Raw genomic sequence first — 23,483 nt, 5'->3', positions numbered from 1 at the left:
CAGGACGGCGATCCCCTTTCTCTCCCACAGCCATGACCCTGCAGCCCATCCCACGCTGCCAAACCAGAGGGGGTTGGTTCCCCAGCCCCAGAGGATCAGCAACCACCACACTGCTCCCAGTGGAGCATCTGGAAAGATGAAATCCAAAGGAAACTTCTTTCCAGTCCTCTTTAATGAGGGCCTGTCAGGATTCATGACTCTTCCTGCAGCTGACACATTACGCACGAGGTCCTCTTGAAATAATGGCGTTCAGCCCCTTCCACGAAAATTATGAAACATTAAGTTATAAGATCAGATTCTAATCCAGGTTAGAGCACTGGATACCAGCAGTCACAGTTTTTCTCCCTGCTTTTTGGAGCGCCAAATGAATCCCATCCTTCACTCCCATCTCCGCTATGCTTTAAAAATGCCAAGCTATTTAAACAGCAAAACAACATCAACCGTCAATTTATCCCCAGCTTGTAAAAGTTAAGTGCAGATGAAACAGCTAAAGACCTTGTAAAATAAGCAAAAAACACAATAATAGTAATTCTTGCTTTGTTAAAAAACAGAGTGATTTACTATTTGGGGCACATATCTCCTAGGGCTTATTTTGCATTAGAATACTACAGCTTCTGTAATCATCACCATCTCAACTCCTGGAGTTACATTTCCATCAAAGCAGCTACTTTCTATCTTTTTTTAATAAAAGAATAACCTCCCCTAGGAGGAACAGACATTCTACTTTAAAACAGTAAACAAAGTTCTTTATTTGCTGCCTATGAAACGATTTAAAAGAGTCTGGAAATAATATTAAATTGCAGGATATTATTACTTCCACTAAAACAGTCCCTCTTCAAACGCAGGGAAAACACGTACATCGAATCATCATTCTCCCAGACGTATCCTTTGTTCAGCAGACTGCAATGCAGACTATTCAGGCTACTGCTTACTCCAGGCTACTGTTAGATACCGAATTTGAAGGGTTCTGCAGAGCACAAAAGCGGGATTCTACATCAGTGGACAAACTTGTCCTCAGTTGCCCCGGCACAGACAAAGCTCAAGTGTATCAACTCCTGTGAAAAACATCAGAAGGCTGGTCACAATTAATGGCACTGGACACCAGCGCTAATTGAATCAAATAGGGATTCTCTCTTCTACCCTTCCTATGCTTTGTTTGAATTACTTATTAAAGCTTCAGTTTCTGCAAAGCATGAGACCGCTTACAAGTGCAAAGCAGGCAAATATGAGTTTTGGTCTGAGACTCAGTTCTGACGTGGCGTGTCCCACGGACCTCCTTGCAGCTCAGGTCTGCGATTCTAGCTCTGATGTTCTCAGGCTGTTCTTTGCTGAAGGAACGTGGAGGAAAAAAGAAGAAAAAAGGCAACCGAGATCACCGTGTTCCTGGATTGAGAATATACATCAGATCGACATCTCCATAGGGCATCAAAGTACAGAACAGTCAGTGGTGAAATTAGCTTGGTGTATCTGTGGCGGATCTTTTTCCACACAGGATCTAGCTCCCCAGCTGCTGAAAACTCCTAAATCTGATTATCATCACATTCTCCTGCTCTGTCAAGCTCTGCTGGTTTCTTTGTTTGTTTTTGTTTGTTTGTTTTTTTCTCCACCAAAACATCCCTGCTGTGCCCTCAGCCCTGATTTGTCCAGAGAGCATTTTGTGCACTGCAGCAGTTCAACAGCTGAAATCCAAGCAGGAGGAATTGAAGCTGAAGAATGAGAAGGCCTTATACTCAAGGGCTGCCATGCACAGTATTCTTCCGGTTCCAAAAGCAAGGTCCAGGCTATCAGCCTCAAGCACAGCCGCACAGTCACAGCTCTCAGGACTCTTCACAACCAAAGGAACTATTGCTGTACAAGTAGGACCTAGTGATACTGTGTTACTCAAGCTCCCGAACACCAAAATCCAGGTGGACTGGGCCATACTGAAACAAACCTGGCAGTGTAGGACATTGGAAAGAGTTTGAAGGCAGGCAACGATTTCGAAGTGAGAATACTGAAGTACTTTGTTGCTAATCTCCTCTTGGTACACATACTTCACTGCTTAAGCATAACCTGAAATTTTGTATATATGTCTATGTATGTATGTATGTATGTATGTATGCATGTATGTATGAGTTTACTTCAAGGTGCACCCAAGCACATCAACCAGTAACAAGCTTCAAGTGCTCTGCTGGAGCTCTCTCCCAGCTCTACCCCAGGGCTGGTCAGCTCCAAATGAGGCAAAACTTCGGCTCTCCATGAAAGCAGGCCGCCCTGCCACGGGCACCAGGGTGAGCTCAGCTGCACACTGCAATGCCCGAGGTATTTCCTGAACACTTACACACTTCCTTTGTCCTTCAGAAACACACACGACAAGCAACTAACAAGCAACGCCAAGAGCTTTTTAAGCACCAAGGTTAAAGAGGAACTTTTCACCAGCTGAAAAACACCTCCCTCTACTACAGCAGTTGTGAAAAGCCACAACGCAGCCTTTTTTTGCAGGCGGGTCTGGCAATTCACCATCTGAAGGCATCGCACCTTTCAGGGAAGGCAAGAGGCAGAGGTGAAGGAGAGGGAATCAAACCCAAACAAGGCCTGCAGTAGTAACATTCAGCCCCCAAACAGAGCCAGACACACTGGGGCTCTGTTCAGCCACACGGTAGCTGCCCGTCACAGGGCGCTAGCCCAACGGCCAACAAAGAGCTTTTATGCTATTTTAAACAATCTGAAGTGTCTCAGTTAATGGAAGACCGGGCAATTGGCCCTCAACTATTTCTAATTGACTGGAATGATGGATGAAGCTAAAGGGAAAGCTGACCCACTGAACTTTTCCATACAAAGCTAGAAAACCGAGGGAGATTGTAAATAGTTTATGAGAATGAGAAGTGGGAGAGGCAGAGTCCCAGGGGCCTTGCTCCTCTCAACCTGCTGAGAAGTTGTTTTAGATTGAGGAAAACAAAGAACTTCAACTCAGCAACATACAACAAAAAAACACTGGGGAAGAGCTAAACTAATAGGGTATTTTTCCCATGCTCCCCTCCCTGTTCCCCTGTAGCTACACAGCCCCAAAATGCAAGCTGGTCCTTTGACTCAGAAAGGGCAGTTTGTCACTTTGACAAGCAAGACATCTCTCAGGGCTCTGTATTGCTTTGCCCTGCTTTTCAGATTGACTGGGTGTTAACCAAAGATGTCAGCCTCAACAGATGTGATAATGTATACTTAAAAATTAAATGTTAACAATCTCACTGCCATAGAAGTAATGCTCAGCAAATCAAGCACACCAACTGATTTTCAGAACCGAAGCAATCACGCCTTGAAGAAGGACAGTCCTACCTCATCCTGACAGAGCAGCCTGCTGACCTAAACATTCCCATGAGGGATCTTGCAGGTAGGGAAGGGGATGCACAATAGGTTCAAACTGGCAGCAGCTACCTTCAGGCAGCTTAGCAGGGTATTCAAATGCACAGTAACGGAATTCTTCCTCTCTAGTCCAAAAGAACTGGAGTTTCAGAGAACAATTCAGATCTTACAGACTGAGTCATCTCCTTGCACACATCCAGCTCTTGGCACTGATTACCTGTTGAATTACATCAAACCTGGGGTCTTTTGAAAAGCACTAAAGCTGAGGGATGAACCCAGGCCTCAGAACACAGGTAGTAACACCCAGAACTGGATGAGTACCTCTGGTTGTTTGGAGTATGGTCAAAGAAAAAGAAAAAATAAAATAAAAACACGCCTGGAACACACAGTATTGGAGGTACCCTTATTTCTCCTAGCTGTCAACACTCTTCATCTGGAAAGCCTTCGCAGCAGGAAACCAGACTAAATGAGGGGAGAATGACTGTTTCTCACCAAGAGAGAGCTCAATGCAATTTGTTGTAATTTAGATCTGTATTTTTTTAGGTTGATCCTTCTCCCAAAGATAAAAAAAATGCAAATCCATGTGTTTAATCTTTGACCAAACTTGGAACAGTTCAGACCTGCTTCTTCCTCTCCGGAGCCTTTCAGATGAACTAACCAAGGCCAAATTAGGGAGATTTTTAGTGGGATGAGGTTACATCATGGATTACAATTTTCCAGTAAGCTTTTTCCTCCATCTCCACCTGCTGCCTCTACAATGCTGGCATTAACAGTGGTGTGGGATGACTCATTTGTACATTCCTTTCTGCAAGACAGGCATTCAGCTCTCGTTTCTCCTTGACCCCACACAGTTTTGGTCATAAATAAAATTGATGCATGTATTACTAGATATCAAGTCCACAAACTTACATGCACATAGTAGTCAGAAGTACAAGCTAGGTCCTTCATCTAAAACAGAAAAAAGAACTGTCAGTTCAGCAGAGTACAGCAGTCAGTTTCTCTACGCACTCCGTGTGTCCCAGACTTTTCCCCAGCCACCTAAACACACCACTACTGTTAAACCAAGAGCTGCCAGACCCAGCTTGCCACTTCCAGGCTCACACACGCACTCCTCCTTGCGCTGCCACAGCATTACCTTCAAGAACTGCATTTTGACCTGAATCAGATGCGAGCTGTCTCTGTATTCTTTAAATTATGACCAGGACTGGAATGTTATTTTAGTGTCCTAGCTGCTGTATCTGATCAGTATTAAATTTAACTAATCTCATCTACCCAGAAGTTTGCCTGTAGAATTGAACTACAGGACAAGAAAGCTGCATTTGTGGCAAAACGCGTGGGTACAACACAAAAAAACAAAACTGTTTTCATAAACTTAAGGGAGACAGAAATAACAAATGGGTCAGCAATGACTTTCAAAGCTTGAATTCCAGGGAAGTCGCTTCTTAAATAAATTATTCCTCATTCTAGGGAATACAAAGCGACTGACAATAAATTTCATCACCTGTCTCAGAGGAATGTGCTTGCTGACATCTCCCACTGCAAAGCACCAAAGCAGGTTTGCTCGGCATCAAGACTGCTTCAGTCTGAACAGCACTCCAAGAGCTCATTTCTTCCCTTTATCTCACCTCCCCCCCCCAGCCCCACGCAGAAGCCGAGGTCTGAGCACAAGGTAGCAGGAATCCTGCACGCTGCTTCTGGCACAGGTCCGGTTCTCACTATTATGTATCCCCAGAGACCAAAACTGTGACAGCAGGAAAGAAACTCTGCAGGAGGTCTCGTTATGACTACAAGTCCATTTGAACACCAAGAGACACAAACAAGCCAACAAAGCCAGAGGCCAAACCATCTGCTGTAAATCTTCTAAATGGAAGAGATTCTGGCAGAAAGGGAAGCTTTCCCAAGTGCAGTGCATGATTGTGTTATTTCAACTGCCCAGGAGAGCTCACTGATGGCTTTTTTCAGTAGCCCGTTTCCTTCACACGTTCTCTGTATTTCTTAGGACTGAGCTTACAGCCCTATTGGACATGGACAGTCTTCACACAGACTGAAAAGGCAGCAGAGAGGCTTGCCAAGTCAGTGCTACGCTAGCAATAGACAGTAGGTAGAGAAAGGGGAAAAGAAAAGGAGGGTGCAGGGGAGGGGGGGGAGAGAATCCTGATTAAGAGCATTTCATCATTTCCATTTGGCATTTATTTGCACAGCCAGTGCTGGAAAGGGCTGTTCAGCTCTGCATCTACAGCCTGGCATGGATGCAGACAGTGCAGGGCTCCAGAAAACAGCTGTCAGAAGAGGAACAAGAAGAGATCAGAAGAGCTCTAAGATCAGAAAAGGCTCTTGTTCAGCCCTACGGTCCAAGCAATTCACCACACAGAGAAGGTCAAGGGTTGATCTGAGAACAGTTCAAGTGCCTAAAGGAGTGTCTTAGCTTCAACTGGGACCTGCCAGGTTAAACCACAACAAGGAGTAAGAGAAAGCTCAAAGAGAACCCTTCAATCTTGCAGGTAAAGGTTCAATTAGTCCCAGTGTCAGGAAGCTGAGGGCTTCCAGGGTACTTTTTGTTTCAAATTGTAGAAAGCAAGTAGTGTAAATAAGATGTATTTTCATGCCAGAATTATCTTCACTACTTAAAGATTAATTGGTCCAATCTATTAAAAAACATGTTCTTATTTAATCAGAAACTTGACAATGAGAGGTGCTCAGGTGTACGCACACAAACACACCTGACTGTGACACACTCCTGCAGACTTTCCAGTCTTAGAGCAAATTATTCACAGCTTGTTAAGGATTCCTCCACTCCCTCCCCCTCCAGAAAACCACTCTTACATGTAATAAGGAGACTGCTATCAGCCAGCAAAGCAGCTCAGCAGAGGGTCCCGGTCAACACTGGTTTTCCTTATGGATTTCCCTCTCCTCTCACCAGTGACGCAGGGAACCGCCATCTCAGCCACGCCAGCAGTGCTGCAAGTAAGGTCAATCTTCAAACCAGAGCACTGTGAAAACTCGGCTGAGAAATGGCCAACCACCCAATTACACGTACCAGAGTTTTTTGTTTTTTGACTATTATTTCTGTTCTGCGTACATTTGGCACTTTACAATGGAATTCAAATATGACAAAGATCAGGACAAAACACAGCCCTAGAGCTAGTGATGTAAGTCACTTCTTTCCAACAGGTGTTCAGAAGCCATTTCTCCAATAAACACACAGATAACAACAACAGATGACACTAGATGAAATTAAGGACTTGCTAATAACTGACATCAGAAAGCCAGACTCGCTCTGCAGGCTGCAATTCCCTTGGCCAGACAAACTGCAGCACTGCTGTTCCAAGCTGAGAACAAGCCAGCCACACTTCACTCCCACTCCTTGTTGCGTTTTATGCCAGGAAAGGGAATCTTTAATTTACCAGAGCAACCCAGCAAAGCTGAGGCTGCAAGTAGAATACAGTGTGTTAGCATCCCAGCCAGCCTGCTCATATGCTGGCCAGAACTGTGCATAATTCTGTAGGTACGGGCTGGCAGCAGGGACTGCCTTGCTTTGATGCCAACAAGCCTCCTCAAATTGGTCTCTTTTGTTACTCAGGATGGTGCAGGATACACAGTTTTCATCTGTTCTGGCAGAATGTGCAGCATCCGCATACCTTGCCTTCTGTGCTTTAAATAAAAGGATCTGCCCTTACAGCCCACCTCCACTACTAACAGTTTGGCTGACAGAAGCTGGTTCTTCCAGCAGTCCTCCCGTAAGCATATCACAGAGTAAAAGCCTTTGGAAAGCGTTAGCAGTTCTTACCCCAGCTATACACACAGCCGTCTCTCTGACTTAAACCAAGTTGTTTCACTTTTCTTCCAACTCCTCACAGGCAATTAAAAAATAAACAACCATCCCACCCAGCCCTATGGGACAGCTGGCCAGATGCAGTCAGTACCAATTTAGTGGTGAGCCCACAACCAGTGATGAACACCCTGACATAAATGCTGTTCCTGCCTCCCAGACTCACTCTGAGCCACAAGGTTCCTCACAAACACACATTAGCGTGGTTCATCCTCATTTTTCCACCTTCTGGATTTACTCTAAGAGCAGAGCAGTGCCTTTTAGTGCCTTCCTGGAGTCCCCAGCAGGACAAAGCTATCTCCAATAGGTACTGCTGTACCAGTGAGCCAGGTCTATTCATTTGCACTAGCCCACTGTTCCTAACTATGATATCAGAAAACAAAGACATCCTCAGTCTGACAGAAATCCGTAATATTTCACAGCTTGAGCTGTTCAATCAGGTACAGTACAGTTACCAACAGATAAAACAAGCACGTAAGCGGGAAGAGGTTTGGCAGGGAATAGGTCCAAAAGCAATGCTGGGAGCCAGAGGCACTCCAGGGAAAGAAGACAGAGAGAGGCATTACAAAAGGTCCACCTCTAACCAGGGAGGGGAAAAACAAAACCAAAATGCACAGCAGGGATGGAGCAGGGCGATGGCAGGAAAAAAGGAAAGATGAGGAACCTGTGTACCAGAGAAACGATTCAGTCCTTAATGCCATGGTGTTAACAGTGCGTTAGTTCACCAGAGAAATCTCGAGACAAATGTGGGCTCCCTGCACACTACGGCATAAAATTTCCTTTTTAAGTCTTCCCAAACAACTCCATGTCATTCCTTGGCTTTTTGCTTGGCTTGCCTAGACTGGTTTTGCTGCTACGGACTCATAAGATGCATAACTTGCCCGGCTTCTTACAAACAGGGAAGAGGATATGAAACACACGAAACTTAAATGAAATCTCAGCATCCAATTTTATGCATGTAAAAACATACACACAATAGACACAATGCCTCACTTGTGACTTGCTGATATTTACAGCTATGTTGATGTGATGGTGTTAACAGCAGCAGCCACTCTGCCAAAAAAGGACTGCAAAGCTGCACAGAAAGCATACAGGTGAACGAGAAAACAGAAACTGCGCATCCTTACACGGCTTAGCGCTGCCAAAAAGTCTCAACTGAATTCCTAACCTTCTACGAGCAGACTCCTGTTGCATGGCTGTACAAGAACTGCTTCCACGCTGCCAAGCCAGAGCATATCCTCTGTGTGTTGCTGCTGCCTGCAATGACAGCTCGTTCAGCTGTTGAGCAGTCGCAGGGAATCAGGGGGGCTTTCACAGCCAAACCGACTGCACCTGAACTGCTAAGTACCACCGTGTGAGCAAGTCATGTAGCAAAGGCCTTTCGGAGCCCCTATGAACAGAGCAGCAGCCCAGATGCAGCTCCCACAGCCGAGGAGCTGCGCCAGCACTGCTCCCAGCCCTCAGCCCACACTCACTGTGCCTCACACACACTGCACAGAAGGAGGAGCGCCGCCATGAGCCACCAGGGAAGTGTGCGAGCAGCCCAGCTACACAGACAGATGCACAGATCCTGATTAAAGCCAATGGCGGTTAGCAAGGCAGGAAGACAAAACGTAACCATCCGCTGTTTGAGTGGATGACACAGATACCCATATCCTGAACTGCCCGTCCTGTAAAACAGCCAACTGGCTTACCATGGCTGAAAGACAAACCCGATTCTACGCTTAATTCAGCCTCTCAGGTCAGCAGTGACCAAACGCACTGATACTCACAACTTCCCTTCTGCTGTAGGTTCTTATGTGCCTAAATTAAATCAACTGGCCCTGAAGGAAAGGCTAATTAGCAATAGATCAGATCATGCAAAATAAATCTAACAGTACAAATGCCAAGAAATTTAAACTGAGTACAGCTCCATTTAGAATATGAATACCTAAGGATAACTATCATTCACTAAACAGAAGTCACTCAGCGTATTTCAGCAGGCTCTCGGAACACATCTAAAATGTGTTTGGAGATCCAGAGAATACGTCAGATACCTGCTGTATACGCACTCAGCAGTAGATGTTGCAGCTATTCTTAATTCTAGCTTTGTAAACCTTGTAGACACAACTCACTGTGCTTCTGGATTCAAAATATTCTGCAAAGCGCTGCAGTTTGCTGGCTTATAAACATGCCCTGCTGGCTCACTGGGTAGAAAGATTTCTGCTGACTTCATATATCATTTCAGCTGTGTTCATCAGGGCTTAATGATTTTCCCTGCTAAGAATCCAGGCTGCAAATATTAAGTAGAAGTTATGCATGTGTCTGACAGACTGGTGATATTTTAATAGGTGGTATTTGACTATATCCATAAAGACATTATAAATAAATTGTACTAATGAAAACCAGGGTCCTTCATCAAAAAGTGAAAAGCAGAACAACCCAGAAGTGACTGAACATTGCACAGCTCTGCTTAGAATCATGTCCTGAAACCAAATCATTCTTTATTTACTATTTGCTATTTATAAATGCATTCAGAGCTTTTGCTTGAGAAATGGAACATGCAGCAGCTGTTCTACCGTACTAATTTATACACAAATGCAGATATTCAAACATTAATAAAAGATGTTTTATTCTCAAGTAATTAATTTCATAATTTCAAACTTTTTGACAAGCTGCTGAAGTAAGCCCTTCTCCAACCCAGATGCCTGCTGCTCCTCAGCAGACAATTTAACTCAGCTCCCTGCCTTCTCCAACCCACTGTTCAGGAGCTCAGGTCACACAGCAGCTCAGTATGTATGCTGGAGCAGGCACAGCACCAGGCTGCTCCTGGGAATCGGCCTCTTCCCATCTGACTCCAGCCCCACTGCCTCCATCTGCTCTGCCAGTCATTGGCTACACAGGAGAACACACACACTGCACTTGTGATAGGAGAGCAGGTTGTTCAGTGCTAGTAATGTTCTGGAAGTTCCAAAAGAAAAGCTTACAACAGAAGCCGTATGTATACACACAGTATGGAAGTATACACAAAGTTCAACTGGGATATTTTAATCCTTTTGAAACGTTACTGCTCTTTAAAAGACATAATTGATAAAATAGGTTTGTTATCATTAACCTTTCTAACCACAGCTTCTTCAAGTAGGAGGGAGTTCATCAGGCAGCCTGCTGCATTCCTTGCAGCTGCTCATGAAGAACTTCTCCTTCACAGAGCTGTACACATAACACAAGAAACACAAAACATCATGAGGAGCCATAAGGGAAGATCACCTTCACCATTTCTGTCAGAATCCCCTTCCAGTCAGGTCATGTCTCCAGCACATCACCAGTTCTGAAGCACTGCCATATTTTATAATGAAGGCAGTTTTCCCTTACAGGGTATCTGCATTCCAATAATAGGTTTCCATCCTTATACTCAGCAAAAAGCAGTAAATACTGATACAAATCCACATAATTATTTAAATAGTTTTACATGGTTAAAAAAAAAACACCTTCAGAACAAGTCACTGAAAGAATTGCTTCAAGAACACTAACTGCACCTGCAGCAACATCAGGATGAAGTGAAATCCACAGCTCTCTTTGCCTATCAGCGATCAAGCAAGTTCAAATGGTCAGTGGTAAACAGCTTTTGTAAACCATTTACATCTTGTTAGTGCTAAGATTCACAAGAGAACTAATTAGCTGTCAGAACCAGGTGGGGAGATTAGAGCTTTGCTGCCAATCACCATGCTACAACACAAACATTTCTCCACTGCTGTCTCTACAGGAGCTGCATGATCTCAATGACAGATAAATGCAGCATATACCAAGGTGGGATGCTTCCTCCTGTCTGAGAGGAGCTCCAGAAAGATTTGCAATGTTATATGGAACTGGGAAAACTTCATTTTTCCAAAAACAGGCTTATCTTCCCCAAAGCTATGAGCTGTTCCTTTTCACGCCAGAATATCTGCCCCATCCAATGATTAAATCCTTTGACATTTCATTTAGGAGCACATATTTCTATTCCAATGCTAATAAAAAGCAGAAGACAACAGAAATGATAAATGTTTGGTTTCCAGCTACTCTGCTGCAGCATGAGCCCACACAGAGCACTGAAGTGGCAACCACAGAACCCACAACATCAAGTCAGCGTAACCTCAGCAACCCTTCACACCTGAGCTGTTCCTTGGGCACCTGTGTTCTACAAGGATCCCCTCCCTGCACATCACTACGCTTTGTGTCACAACCTTGTGTGCACACAGGGAGGACTCTGTAACACACTGTCCACCTGGAGCTCAGCAAGGATTCATTTCCAAGCAAATCTAATACAGACAGCTCTCGGACCTTACCATTTCATCACTATTTTCTTCGAAAGAAAAAGAATAGAAACATGGTGTAAAATCCAACTGGAGACGCTCAAAAACGGCAGCATGTTTCATTTGTAGTACAACGGCTGAGGAGTCAACGTTTCTCAATAAAAACCATGGGTGAGGATGATTGATTTTCAGTACACAAAGCGCGTGCCAACCCAAATCACAGAAGATGGTTCCTCCAACCTCTCATCTTCTATCACAGAAGTTTACCACCATACGGCGGATTAAACTGCAAACATGCCTTTATCTCTGGATTTTATACAAATCAGAGTAGGTGAAAAGATGCGAAGTAGTGATTTGTTTCAAGCTCACCCCAGAAATACGGGAGGAGGGAGTGCTGGGCCTCGAGCTCTGTGCTGAAGGACCAACCAGGTGGCGGTGAAAGATGACATCCAACGCGACTCCCTGCCCAGTCCTTCACAAAATGTCACATTCATTCTCTCATGTCTGCAACGCAGCTCCAGGGAACTGCTAAATATAGTCCAAAAAGCAACCGACAACAGAAGTAAAGCACGCTCAGTGTGTGAGGAGGCAGCGCAGCCCCTCGCAGAGAGCTCGTGCTCTAGAGGGACTCCAGAGGAACTAACCCAAGCTGCCTGTGAGAAACTAACGCATCTCGAGTGCCAAAGCATGAAAGCATCCGACAAAGCAGGTGGGGGTGGGGAAGGAATGCCAATTAGGGACTGGTGAAAAAGGAGAAGCCACGGTTATAATTTCATTTCTCTATGAATCCATGATTCGTGCAGTCAGTGGAACCGAGACATTTGATTTAGATTTACCTCCCTATCTGTGTCTGCTCTCAAGAAGGAAAACATTGTTCAGAATTTTCAAGAGAGTTAAAAAGAACTTCCCTTAGAGATCTGCCCAGACAAAAGTAACTGACTTACTGCAAGGTATAAATAAACCACCAGCTCTCACAAAGTTTCTGACTCCAGCTTTTGCCTTCACAGTACGTGCTGTCAGATGATGGATTTCTTTTGTAGTTGTGCATTACCTAGAAGCTGTCTGTAAGGAAAGAAACAGCTACAGATTCTCAGAGTAACTCTCGAGGCAAATGCTCTGTTACAAAGGAAAAACAAAGGTCTTCTGGAATCAAATTAATCCACTAGCAAAACATAGCAATGACTATGGAATGAAGCCACTTTTAATAATAATAAAATTAATGCAAGGACACCTTGCATGAACATTCTGTGTAACGTTCTGTGTAACGTTCATTCTGACACAGACAACAGAGACCAGCACAGCCATCCCAACGTCTGTCAAATTCACGGAATATTTCCTTAGTGTAAAGCATTCTCCAAACACAACAACAGCAGGACAAAGATAGCAGATCTTCACAGTGGGCTACAAGTGGTGTGTGTAGAAGTATTAAAGTCAAACTAAGGGGCTTGCACGTATTATTTGTACTGAGTAAGAACCATAAAAGTTACTCAGGGTACAAAAAGGGGCTGACTGTTTGGTTTGGTTATGTCAACCAATACTGACCTGATGAGGGAGAGCCACTCAAACACTGCCTGGTCCCAGCACAAAGATTCTCAGCTCAGCAGCCAGTCCCCAGGTGCATACAGGTGTAAGCAGCTCTGCTGACTGATGGCTCTGGCCTCAGAACCACTTAGGGAATTACAAACAGCAGCTCAGAGAATGGCAAAACAGTCACATGCTTACACAAGTACACTCAAACAGCACTTTGTTAACCTGTTTTATTGGCATCAACTATCTAGATATCACGTGATAAATCTCTGCTGCTCTTTCAAGGACTTAGAAAATGTTCTGCATCTAAAAAAACAAGAAAGTATTTTCACAAATTGCACACAAGTCACCAAAGAGCCTCTGATGCTCTCTGCCCAAGGGAAGAACACGGTGCTGTCTTTCCAGTGAATGCCACTCTATTTTTCTGCACTGGTGGTGTTCATTCGTTTAAAATAAATGAACTATCCTTTTTGCTAGGGCATAGCCAATAGAAGAACTACCCACCTCATTCATCTCAATAACATCAGCTCTAAAACCCGCAATAACCATTTAAGTGTCTGCTTCGTTAATTATTTCACCGTTCATCTCACTCATTACAGCCATCTAAACAAACTCGCTCACCGTACTCCAGATCAGAGGCACTGAAGGCACCTGCCCTGCCAAGGCCGCCTGCCCTCCGCAGCCTCACCGCCTGCCCCCAGGGCCGCTCCATCGGGCCACAGCCCCACACCGCCTGGCATTAGGAAGATTCCTCTTCCTGCTCTAACGTCAGCTCCTCCACAGCCTCTGTGTGTGCTTTTGGGTTCGTTACTCTGATAATCCCAATTTCATTTCAAAGCAATGCGCAGCTTTCGGTCATGAAAGACAGCGTTACCCGAAGGAGAAAACATGTCAATTACCAATCCATTCTCCTTTTCCTCATCCGTTCCTTTTGAGCTCAGTATTTTGCATATAGCCACAACAACAATTCCTCTGATAAATAGGATTTCTAAATATACACCATAGAGCTCAGTTGGGGAACAAGTGCAAAACATCTTCAAGAGTGCACAAGGAATTGCTACAGCACTCCTGCCTGCCTGCAGCTACAGCTGCCATCCATTTCCTTCCAAAGGGCACAGAACTTGTGATTTCCTTCAGAAAAACAACAAGTGTTCATTTCACCTTCCTATGCTCCATTTCAGTTTGGCATTCACATAGGCTTAGAAGATAACTACTTCTTTTCTGGGTATTTTAACATATGGGAAAGCACCCCAGTTGGAAGGGCACTTACTCCTTCCTTGGAGATGGAAGTTCAAGTTTACAAATGCTGTGCTGTAAGAGGCTGCATGAGCAGCTCACCCCCCCCTTCCACTGCTGAGGAGCACCCTAACCCTCAGGTAGAGTGCAGCATCTGGAGCTCAGAGAAAAATAAAAGCAAAGTGACTGTGAGCCTTTTGGTGGACAAATGCGCACCGACTTTCACTCCAAATAGGAAAACACAACTGAAACCAACGGGAACAAAGCCCCAGCCACAAGAGTTCCTGCTAAGGGAGTGGTGTTTTCCTGAAGCCATTCCAAGCAGCAGTCAGTGCAGAGCAGGGGCAGCCCAAGCCTTCAGTACTGGATGTTTATTTAAACAGACTCCTAATTGCCCTTCCTCACACTGCAGTTTTAAGCCATGGAATCACTTGTGCTCTAAGAAGAGGTGAACACGTACCACTGGGATCACAATTACAGCGTAGTTACTTGTGTCACTCTTTCAATTTTGGAAATAAGAGCTTTGAGAAGCTAATAATAAAGTAAAGCATGAAAAAGCAGTGAGACTACACCTTTCATTTAGCAACAGCGAGGGAAGTGATAAACAGCCTGCTCTCGACTGCTCACTGAGCGCCTGAAATGACGCAGGCTGTTACTTCTACCAGGCACCTCGGATGTTAGCCTGGAGATTTACACAGGAGGCAAACCCATGCTGACAGAGCCATGGGAATCCAACTGCACAGCGCACGCCAGTTCTATTCACAACACTGTTCTCCTCTCAGGAACTGCAGGCATTTGGGTGTGGGAGAGAGAAAAAACCTTGGATCTGGCCAAACATCTGTAGGACAAACGGGGAGAACTTACACCAAACAGAAAGTAAACCTCTGCCTCCCAACTTCTGTTCAGGTGCAGCCCAGGGGAGCTATTAAAAAAGCAGCCCTCATATGCAGACACAGCCCTAGGCAGGCCTCAGAGCCAGCAGAGCCAACCCAACCAGGGTCCCACCTTCAGCACTGAGTGAAATTCACCTACAGCATAACTCCACCCAGGGAACGTGACCTCACTGAAGTCAAGAGCCACGTCAGGCTCGTGCAGCCAGTGCACAATTAAATGACAAGAGGGCAGAAAGTCAGAAGGATAACAACGTTTTGGATTCAACGTTATAAACTAGGACAAACAACCTCAGTGACAAAGGGCATCTCTGAACTACCACCACAGAAGCCGTCTGTGCTCGGCCATTTCACAGAACTGAGGAGCCAGACAGCCGCTTCCATCCTGCAGACATCCTGCTGCACACCCAGCCCAGCTCACTCCCATACCCCACACACCTTTTCCCCATTCCAAAAAACTAAACTTTCAGGTAGCCACGGGATTTACATTCAATGTGTTTCTGAGCACTTCTACTTAAAAAGATCCTTTAGCAACCTCAAACAACCCAACGAAGGCCAATACCACCGCAGTCCTGCAATGAAAAGCCTGAGCAGAAAGCAGTGTTCAACAGGAAGCCTCATTCAGCACTTACATACACCAGGCTGCAAAAGGCACAGCTCTGCTAAATCCATCCCATCACAACAGTACTGCTGCAGGAACACGTTGTTTCAGCTGGGATAAAAGCCGTTAGAAGGAAATTAGAACTGGGAAGAAAACCCACAACAAATCTAACTGGATGCTTTTATAATTTTTTTCCTTTAGTGTTGCACTTCTTTCTGATCCCAGAATGGTTCAGAAACTCCAGCTTGGTTCAGGAACTCACACAAACACACTGAAAAACATATTTGAAAAGACAGAAGCATGTAACAGTTTGTCCTGGAGGCACAAAACAGAACTGGGTCAGAAAATTGGGTAACATTTGACTTGCTCGGGCCAACACAATCAGGCAAAAAAAAAATGAAGTTTTGATTGGATTATGTCCACGCTGGCTTGAAGCAGTTATCTCCTCTGCCTTCAGTACTAACTGCCTTCAGCAATGACACTATCGCGTTCCACACCGTGCAGGGGATGTGCTTGGTTTCATCCCTTCGCGTTCGCACATGCACAGCATCCTTGACTCACCCACCAGCAAGGAGAAGAAATCTTTCATAACCTTTCCTGAGCCTTACTAGAGATCACCTGGTAGCTGTCAAAGAGGAGCAAGAGCAGAACAGAGCAATGCCACCTCCGAGCAAGCACGTGCCTGGTCTGACTCCTACCTCCTCTCCTGCACCGCAAGAGAGTCCTATAAGAAGAAAGGAGACTTACTGCCCCCCCAAACTTCTTAAGACACCTGAAGAGAGGAAAAAATCCAGAAAGCAGTGGGAGGGCAGTAAAAGTGGATAAACATGGAGGTGAAAGCAGGAGGGCGCGACCCTGCTGGCAGGCAGCATAAGAGCTATTAACGCCACGCAGCGAAAACCATGTTTAGACAAACCCTGAGGATACACATCTGGATGGTATTGACAGAAGTGACCTTGCTACAAAGCAGGGACAGCAACAGCTCTCCAGTACTGCGGGAGACATCCCAGGCAAACAAAGGCCTTGTTTTTATTCATATTGTGTAACCCATACTAATTCAACAACTTGCCAGCGTTTTGCAGTTCGCAATCACCACCTTCTCTGCATTTTCAATTTCAAAATTTCAAAAAGTATTCTTTTCAAAGGCTACATACTTCACAGAAAGGAAGCTGAGGCACCTCCTGGTGATGGATTCCCCTCAATTACAGGGAGCTCACATGACACATAGCTCTGCAGCAGGGGAGCAGGGCTCACATGCAGCGCTGCCCAGCTGGAGCCACCTCTGCCCTCTCCTGTCTTCCAAATCAAGACTCCAGTCCTTCAGCGTCTCAGGTCCCTGAAGAGTTAGGTTGGTTAACATTCTTTCTGTACAGCAGATTTTGCAAAATACCCCACAAATGGAAGGTTGTCTCTGGAACTCATTTACTAGGAATTTCAGCAATGCTGTACACAGATGTTGCATATCACTTTAGGCTGCTGCTATAATGCAAAACGTTGCTGGACTAAAATACAAAGGATTAACAAGGCAGGGCTTTAAACTGCAGAACTCCCGTGAACTTGGATCACAGTTCCCTCTCACAGCAATGAGAACGTAACAGCACACAACAGAAACACCCAAAGCACAGAACTGTACCATCCCCTCAAGTTCGCTGTCAGGATGTGCATTCCTAGGGCCCTCAAGCCTTTTGATATCTTGTCCTCTTCCCTCATACCATTCCTCTTTCTTATTAGCACCAATTCAGTCAGTTCTGCTACTTCTCCTAAGTATTCTCCATGCCAAAGCACTTACTGTCCTTAATATTGAGCTGATTTTCTTAAATTCTCAATACACTAGCCTTTCTATAGAACAGCACTTTTAATCTCCTTTCATGCTTTCAAGCACCATTCTCCCTTTGCTTCTTTATTGCCCATCCTACCTTAGCAACTGATGCTCAGCATCCGTCTCCTTCAGAACGTGCCTGAAGCACTCAGCTTCCCATTTAGTATCTCTGGAAAGCCAGCTGCTCGACTACACATCAGCACAAGCCATTCCTTCTTCCCCTTTCACAACAACCTTTTACAAACATCAAACACAACTCAAAAGGAGCTCTGCTGCACAGTTATTATTACAGTCCTATTCAATCCAAGGACCAGGCCAAAGTAAGCCATGCCACTTACTCCTACAGAACTGCTGTCCATCACAACCATTCTTAACGAACCCAGGTCTTCTTTCCAGCGCATTGCAGCTACTGCTCATTTTAAGAGTCACATGGAACAGGATGCCAAAGCAGGACACCAGTCTCAGCCAGTAGCAAAAAGGAGAGCCGGGGGAAAAGGGTTGTCATCCATTTATAAAGGAAACCGAACGTGCCTATCTTCTTTTCAAGTTTAAGTTCAGGTTATCTGCAGAGTTTTACTTCCACAAAGCCCAACCTCAATTTTGCTAAAACTCATTTCTATTAATAACAACTTCTTTCCTCCTGGGAAGCATCAACACAATCATATCTGAAGATGCCTTAATGTGATCTAACAACAAAGCAAGGCAAATAAACAACAAAGGAAACAACAGCATAATTCAGAGAAGTTTTAGAGAAGTTCTCAACTTTTAGCTGGCAGACAAATGAAAACAGCTTCTACAAAGGTAGATGCAGCATTTTGGAAACACTCCCTGCCCCCATTTCCTTATCCCCATGTACTAAGAGAAACCTTCTCCACTGGATCAAAATCCCACAGTTCAATCTCCGCACTTCTATGAACTTCAGAAGTATTTTCTCCTCTTGCAAATCCAGCCATGTGCATTTACAAAAATCTTTTCCTCCAAGACCACAAACAGTTCTTGTCTCCAAACTGCAGCCAGCGCTACACTCCCATAGGTCACATCTCAAACGCAATTTCTTCACACTGACATGAAGAAAAGTGGGGCTGTCATAACAAATACCAAGCCTGGGTAATTCCTCCAGTCACACGAACTCAAACCCTGCTCAGACAAACAGCTGAAAAACACAGCAGTACTCAAGGTTCTTCTTGCCTCAGAGTCAAATTTGCCTGCAAGTTGTACACAGCACTCATGCACTGCTCCTAGGAAGGCTCTTGTAGCTAATTTTGTAGCTCAGCAGCTCGCTGTTGCCTCACCTTTACAGTAATCCTCCTGGGGGAAGCTGTTTTTTCCACCTTGCATCCTCACTGCTGATTTCTGTATTCATTAATCAATAGACGGGGCTCACCAGGAGCAATTGCTCTTATTAAGCATCTCACCACAGTGCTGGTCTTGCCATCTGCTGTGCTGGTGGGGCTGGCTCATGCATGGGCCCTGCTGGCAGGCTGCAGGGTGGTCAGCCAAGGAGCTGCTGGCCCATCACCAGCCCTCCATTAAAGACACCACCTCCTTCTCCCACAAAAACAGGGCAGCTGTTGCTAACTGAGCCATTCAAACCACTCCGCTACTTTAGCACAAAGATATGAACATGCACACACAAAACTCCTCTGATTTGCTGCTAATGTGGTGCAGATGTAACAGTCACCAGGTAGCTCTGGTTTTACCGGCTGGTCTTTTAAAGCTTATCATTTTTCTGACCTGTCAGGCAGCATTTTTAAAGGCACCTGAAGTTCTGCTGATGCCCAGTGTTTCTCCCACTAGCGCTGGAGATGCACACATTCCTTACAATACAAAAGGGTTAATCTCCTCGCAACAAGCAACCGAAGAAACCTTATAGGAACAAGAGATTTTGTCTCCTACATACAGGATACAGGGCATGAACAGGGCAACCATGGTCTAAGGAAGTAGTAAGAGATGGAGCGGAGTTTTGGAACCAGCCTTCACAGCAGCAGCCCGCAGTGACTTACATACGTGCACAAACAAATGCAGCTGGCACCTGGGAGCAGCAGCGTAAGGATGGCTTGTGCTTTGGGCAGCTTGTGTGAGCACATCCAACAGCAAAGCACTTACTAAACATAATCATCTTTTGTTGCAGTCAGCTCTGCAGAGGCCAGATTCCTCAATATGATTATGCAAAAACAGTAGAGAGGGCAATGACTTCAACATGGTTGCACGACGATGACACAGCATGAAAATCACATCCCCTGGCCACTTCGTTCTACAGTGACACAAAGTCCTTCCTCCACATCGGGACAGGACGGCCTTTCAGCAGCACAGCCAGATTTCAAAGGAAAACACAAGTCAGTTTATAAACAGGAAAAAACTCCACACTTTTACATCTGTACTTATGAAGACAGTTTAGAGCAATTCCACTGTCTACTTCAGAGACCTTACAAGAGCATTTTGTGATTTCAAGTCAAACCACATTATGGGGAGGGAAGAAAGGAAAAACAGTTTAATTTCCTCTGCTCATCTGAGTGTGCATCAAATGAGCCCTTCCATAACCTCATAAAAATGTGCAAGACAGGAAATAATTGAGGAGTCATTTAGAATTTATTGACTTGGCCTGGGCATACAGGTAGATAAGAGATCTTGCTGCTAGCACAGCAAGTGGGAAAAATTAAATTAAAGCTGATCAGTAAAAACTGGCAGGCTTACCTTTAAATGGAGCTTAAAAACAAACTAAATCCCTGATCTCTCTTTGAAAAGCACACTCTGTAAGCCCTCCAAATCAGCTATGCTTACTTCAAAAGAATTTCTTAAACAAGACTTGGACTCTAAACCACGACTGATGGCAGGCTCAAGAAGGCACACTGAACAGTTGGGCCTTTGCTCTTTTCTCCGACATTTCAAGGTGACCAGCAAAAGCCTCATTTATAGAAGGACTCAAAATCACCCACTGACAGAAGTGTTCTGCAACTGGAAGGTTATATATTCACTTGCATTATCTGAAACCCTGTTGCTTTAACGGAAGAGCTTAAAAAACAAAAGCAATGTATCAGCTCTCAAAGGCTTCAGCAGGTAACACTTATGGTGTACTCCTCCTCTGGACCTGGGGCATTTCTGAACTCTCAAGGGACACGAACCCACACACACCGAGAGATCCCAGGGTGGAGGGGAGGGATGGCACAGGAAAACCCAGACATGCTGCTCTCCAGCTTATGTCTGGAATACATCCTCTGAAACTGGTTGCATGTCAAGAGAAACAAATGAGAACAGCCAGAGTTTTTTATTTTTATTTAATTGTGAATAAACTTGATAGAAGGAGGTGGGGAAGAGGCCTGTGTTGCAATAGGAAGCTCTCTGCCCTGCAGCTAGAGAGAAAGCAATCAAATCACTTACAAAAAATATACACAGCAGAGTACAAAAATAGCCCAAAGCTCTTGAAAACTACCAGGCATGACATTTCCTCGCTCTCTCTTGATTAAGGAAGAGGTTTGGGATGCTTCATATGGCACAGAACGTTATTGCAGAAGGCACCACCTCAGCACTCACAGCAAAGCCTGCCCTGGGCTCAGCACTGAGGCACCGACCCCAGCGACCCAACCCAGGCCAGGGGCTCATTGCAGCCTCCCATTCAGTGCTGTTTAACACAGCACAGCATGCACTGTAGTTGGTAATTCAAGTCTTTGGTCAAAAGAAGCAAAGGAAACAAGCGGATCATTTATCCCTAGACTTTGATTTCAGACCCACAGTCATTTATTTGCACACATCAGTGTTCATACACTCGTTCCTAGCAGCCTCTGAAGCGCAGTGCTCAGAAATCCAACATGGCCAGCGCGAGCCCAGATGCAGACTGAAGAAGAGGCCACTAAAATAAGGAAAAAAGCAATAAACTACAAGGCATGATGTTTCAAGGCACGTAGCAAGGCTCTAAGCAAACACTTTGCTAGTGTTTCAACCAAGTCACAACTGAGAAGCCCATTTATCAACTGGGATGGGATCCCAGAGCGCCCCACGAAACGTTGCACCCCAGCAGAAAAATAATGCTGTGATGGCTGGGTGACTACGGCTGTGGGACTGGTTAACAATTACAGTAACAATGAAAAGAGCAATTTATACCGCAACACAATGATGTACAGCCAAGCCCCTGTCTAAAGAGATTAAAAGAACAGGCTGACACAGGCAACCGACAAAAATGTCTCCTGCAGAAGGTTTACTAACTAGCTACTCATATTTCTGTGCAATTCCCTTAAAGACAGCACTCCGCATCTCAACCTGTTTCAGATAACAGATCTCCAGTGCACAAATAAGAAGCAACAAGCACTCAGGAAGTTCTCTGATCTGAAGGAAAAAGAAAGGATACTCCCCATTGCTTAGAAGGCAAAAAGCAGCCCAAAAGATTGCTTTATTTTGTGGGTAAGAGCAGACAAGGAGCCCCCAGGTGACATCTGGAGGATTTCCTGCTGCAGCAGTGGCTTCAGTACAAGGAGACCTCATAGGACCTTAAAGGAAGCACCACGCAGCAATGATGGGAGAGGACAGCTCAACAGAAGCACTGTGTGGCTGGAGAGGAGGGGTCATGGAATCCCACATTGCTGAAGCTACAGCCCCTGGTGCTCTCTGAAATCAATCTGCCGAACAGAAACAAGTTGTATGGAGAGACCATGGGTGGCTCAGGTGAGAAGGCACCCTTCTGGAACAGGCAAAACCCACGTAAGGGATGGGAAAAAAAGGAGCTTCTGAAGAGAAACTCAGATAGTTCACAGGCAGGGCAGATGAACATTTTTACAAACCACAGAGCTTTTAGCTCTGGTTGATTTATTAAATGGGTCGTCCTCTTTTTACTATCACTTCAGGCAACAGTTGAATTATTCAATGAACTCCAGTTGACTATGTTGTTTCTAAAACACTTGGGCCACCTCTGGGAGAGGAAGACAGAAAGCAAAAGGGAATAAAAACACGTTTAAAAGTTAAAGAGTTGAACAGAAGTGGGTCCTACCCCCTTATGGAGTCTCAGAAGCAGAGGGCAGTATTTCTACAAGCTGTCTGCTGAAGGAAGCTGTATCACACAGCAATGAGCTGCAGATGTGGAGCTCAGCTACAACATCAGAAAATGAAGACGGGCTTGTCTCCCTGTTGCCAGGGCACAGAGATGGCAGCCCTTGTGCTGCTCCAGCAGAGTAGGACACATGGCTTCAGCCCTGGAGATATCAATATGTTTTTGGGAAGAAACCCATGCTTTCCCCTGGGAAGCTCCGCACCCCTAACCAAACAGTCAGAATTCCTCCTGCAGTCCCATGGAGTGGAGAGTCAGAGTCCAGAACTGTCTTCTGGAGCTCACAAGAAAGCAGAACTTCCTCACCAGCCCAGTTCTCACTTGACCTGTGAGAACAAGAACAGAGCCAGGCCTCCAAGTGAGGCAAATACCAAGCCATCAAGCCAATGAAAACATCAATACCCAGAATACATAATTTCTGATGGGTCACCAATTCCAGGGCTCAGCTTCACTGTTCCTTGAATTGTGAAATTCATAGTGGCATCTGAATTCATGAAAACACTGTGTGATGCTCATGTGATCAGTGGCTGGCTTCCAGATTTCAGCAGTGCAAGCACTTGGGCAAAGTAGCAGAAGAGTCTTGCAGAGCTTTCCCTGACCTAGCAAAGAAGATGCATCTGCTCCAGAAAAAAAGCAGCTTGCTGGAAGAAAGCCTGTTGGCAGCAGGGAATCCTGTTGTCCTTCGTGCCTACTCAGTAATGAGAGCTAGTTGCAGGAAAACATGAGAATCAATCAGCATTGTCAAGAGAATGGGAAATAAACCAAATTAAAACACACATACAGAAATTGACGTCATCAAAAATGTGGAGGGCCTGGAAACAGCTCACTGAGGCCCCAAACAAATACAGTTCTTCATTATGCTAAGAAACAAAAACCAAACAAAAAAAGCCTCAACACACAAACCATAAACTGTTGATAGTTTACATTCTTATGGCA

The 23,483-nt window shown here is 45.0% G+C and overlaps 1 protein-coding gene across 15 annotated transcripts in view; it reads right to left on the bottom strand.

Annotated features, from left to right (window-relative positions):
• The window catches only part of ARVCF (ARVCF delta catenin family member), a 211,577-nt gene that overhangs the window by 80,354 nt on the left and 107,740 nt on the right, over window positions 1-23,483 (bottom strand). For 6 of the 15 annotated variants that reach the window (XM_048963948.1, XM_048963937.1, XM_048963938.1 and 3 more), the window contains one exon: window positions 4,249-4,287. The exons of the other annotated variants lie outside the window; for them this stretch is intronic. In XM_048963948.1, the coding sequence (XP_048819905.1) occupies window positions 4,249-4,287 (39 nt within the window). The remainder of the gene's footprint in view (window positions 1-4,248; window positions 4,288-23,483) is intronic. 15 annotated transcript variants of the gene reach the window in all.

This window comes from Lagopus muta, chromosome 17, assembly GCF_023343835.1.
Source record: "Lagopus muta isolate bLagMut1 chromosome 17, bLagMut1 primary, whole genome shotgun sequence".
NCBI classification, from domain to species: domain Eukaryota; kingdom Metazoa; phylum Chordata; class Aves; order Galliformes; family Phasianidae; genus Lagopus; species Lagopus muta.
Note: the sequence above shows the minus strand (reverse complement) of the source record. Positions and strands in the feature narration are given on the sequence as shown.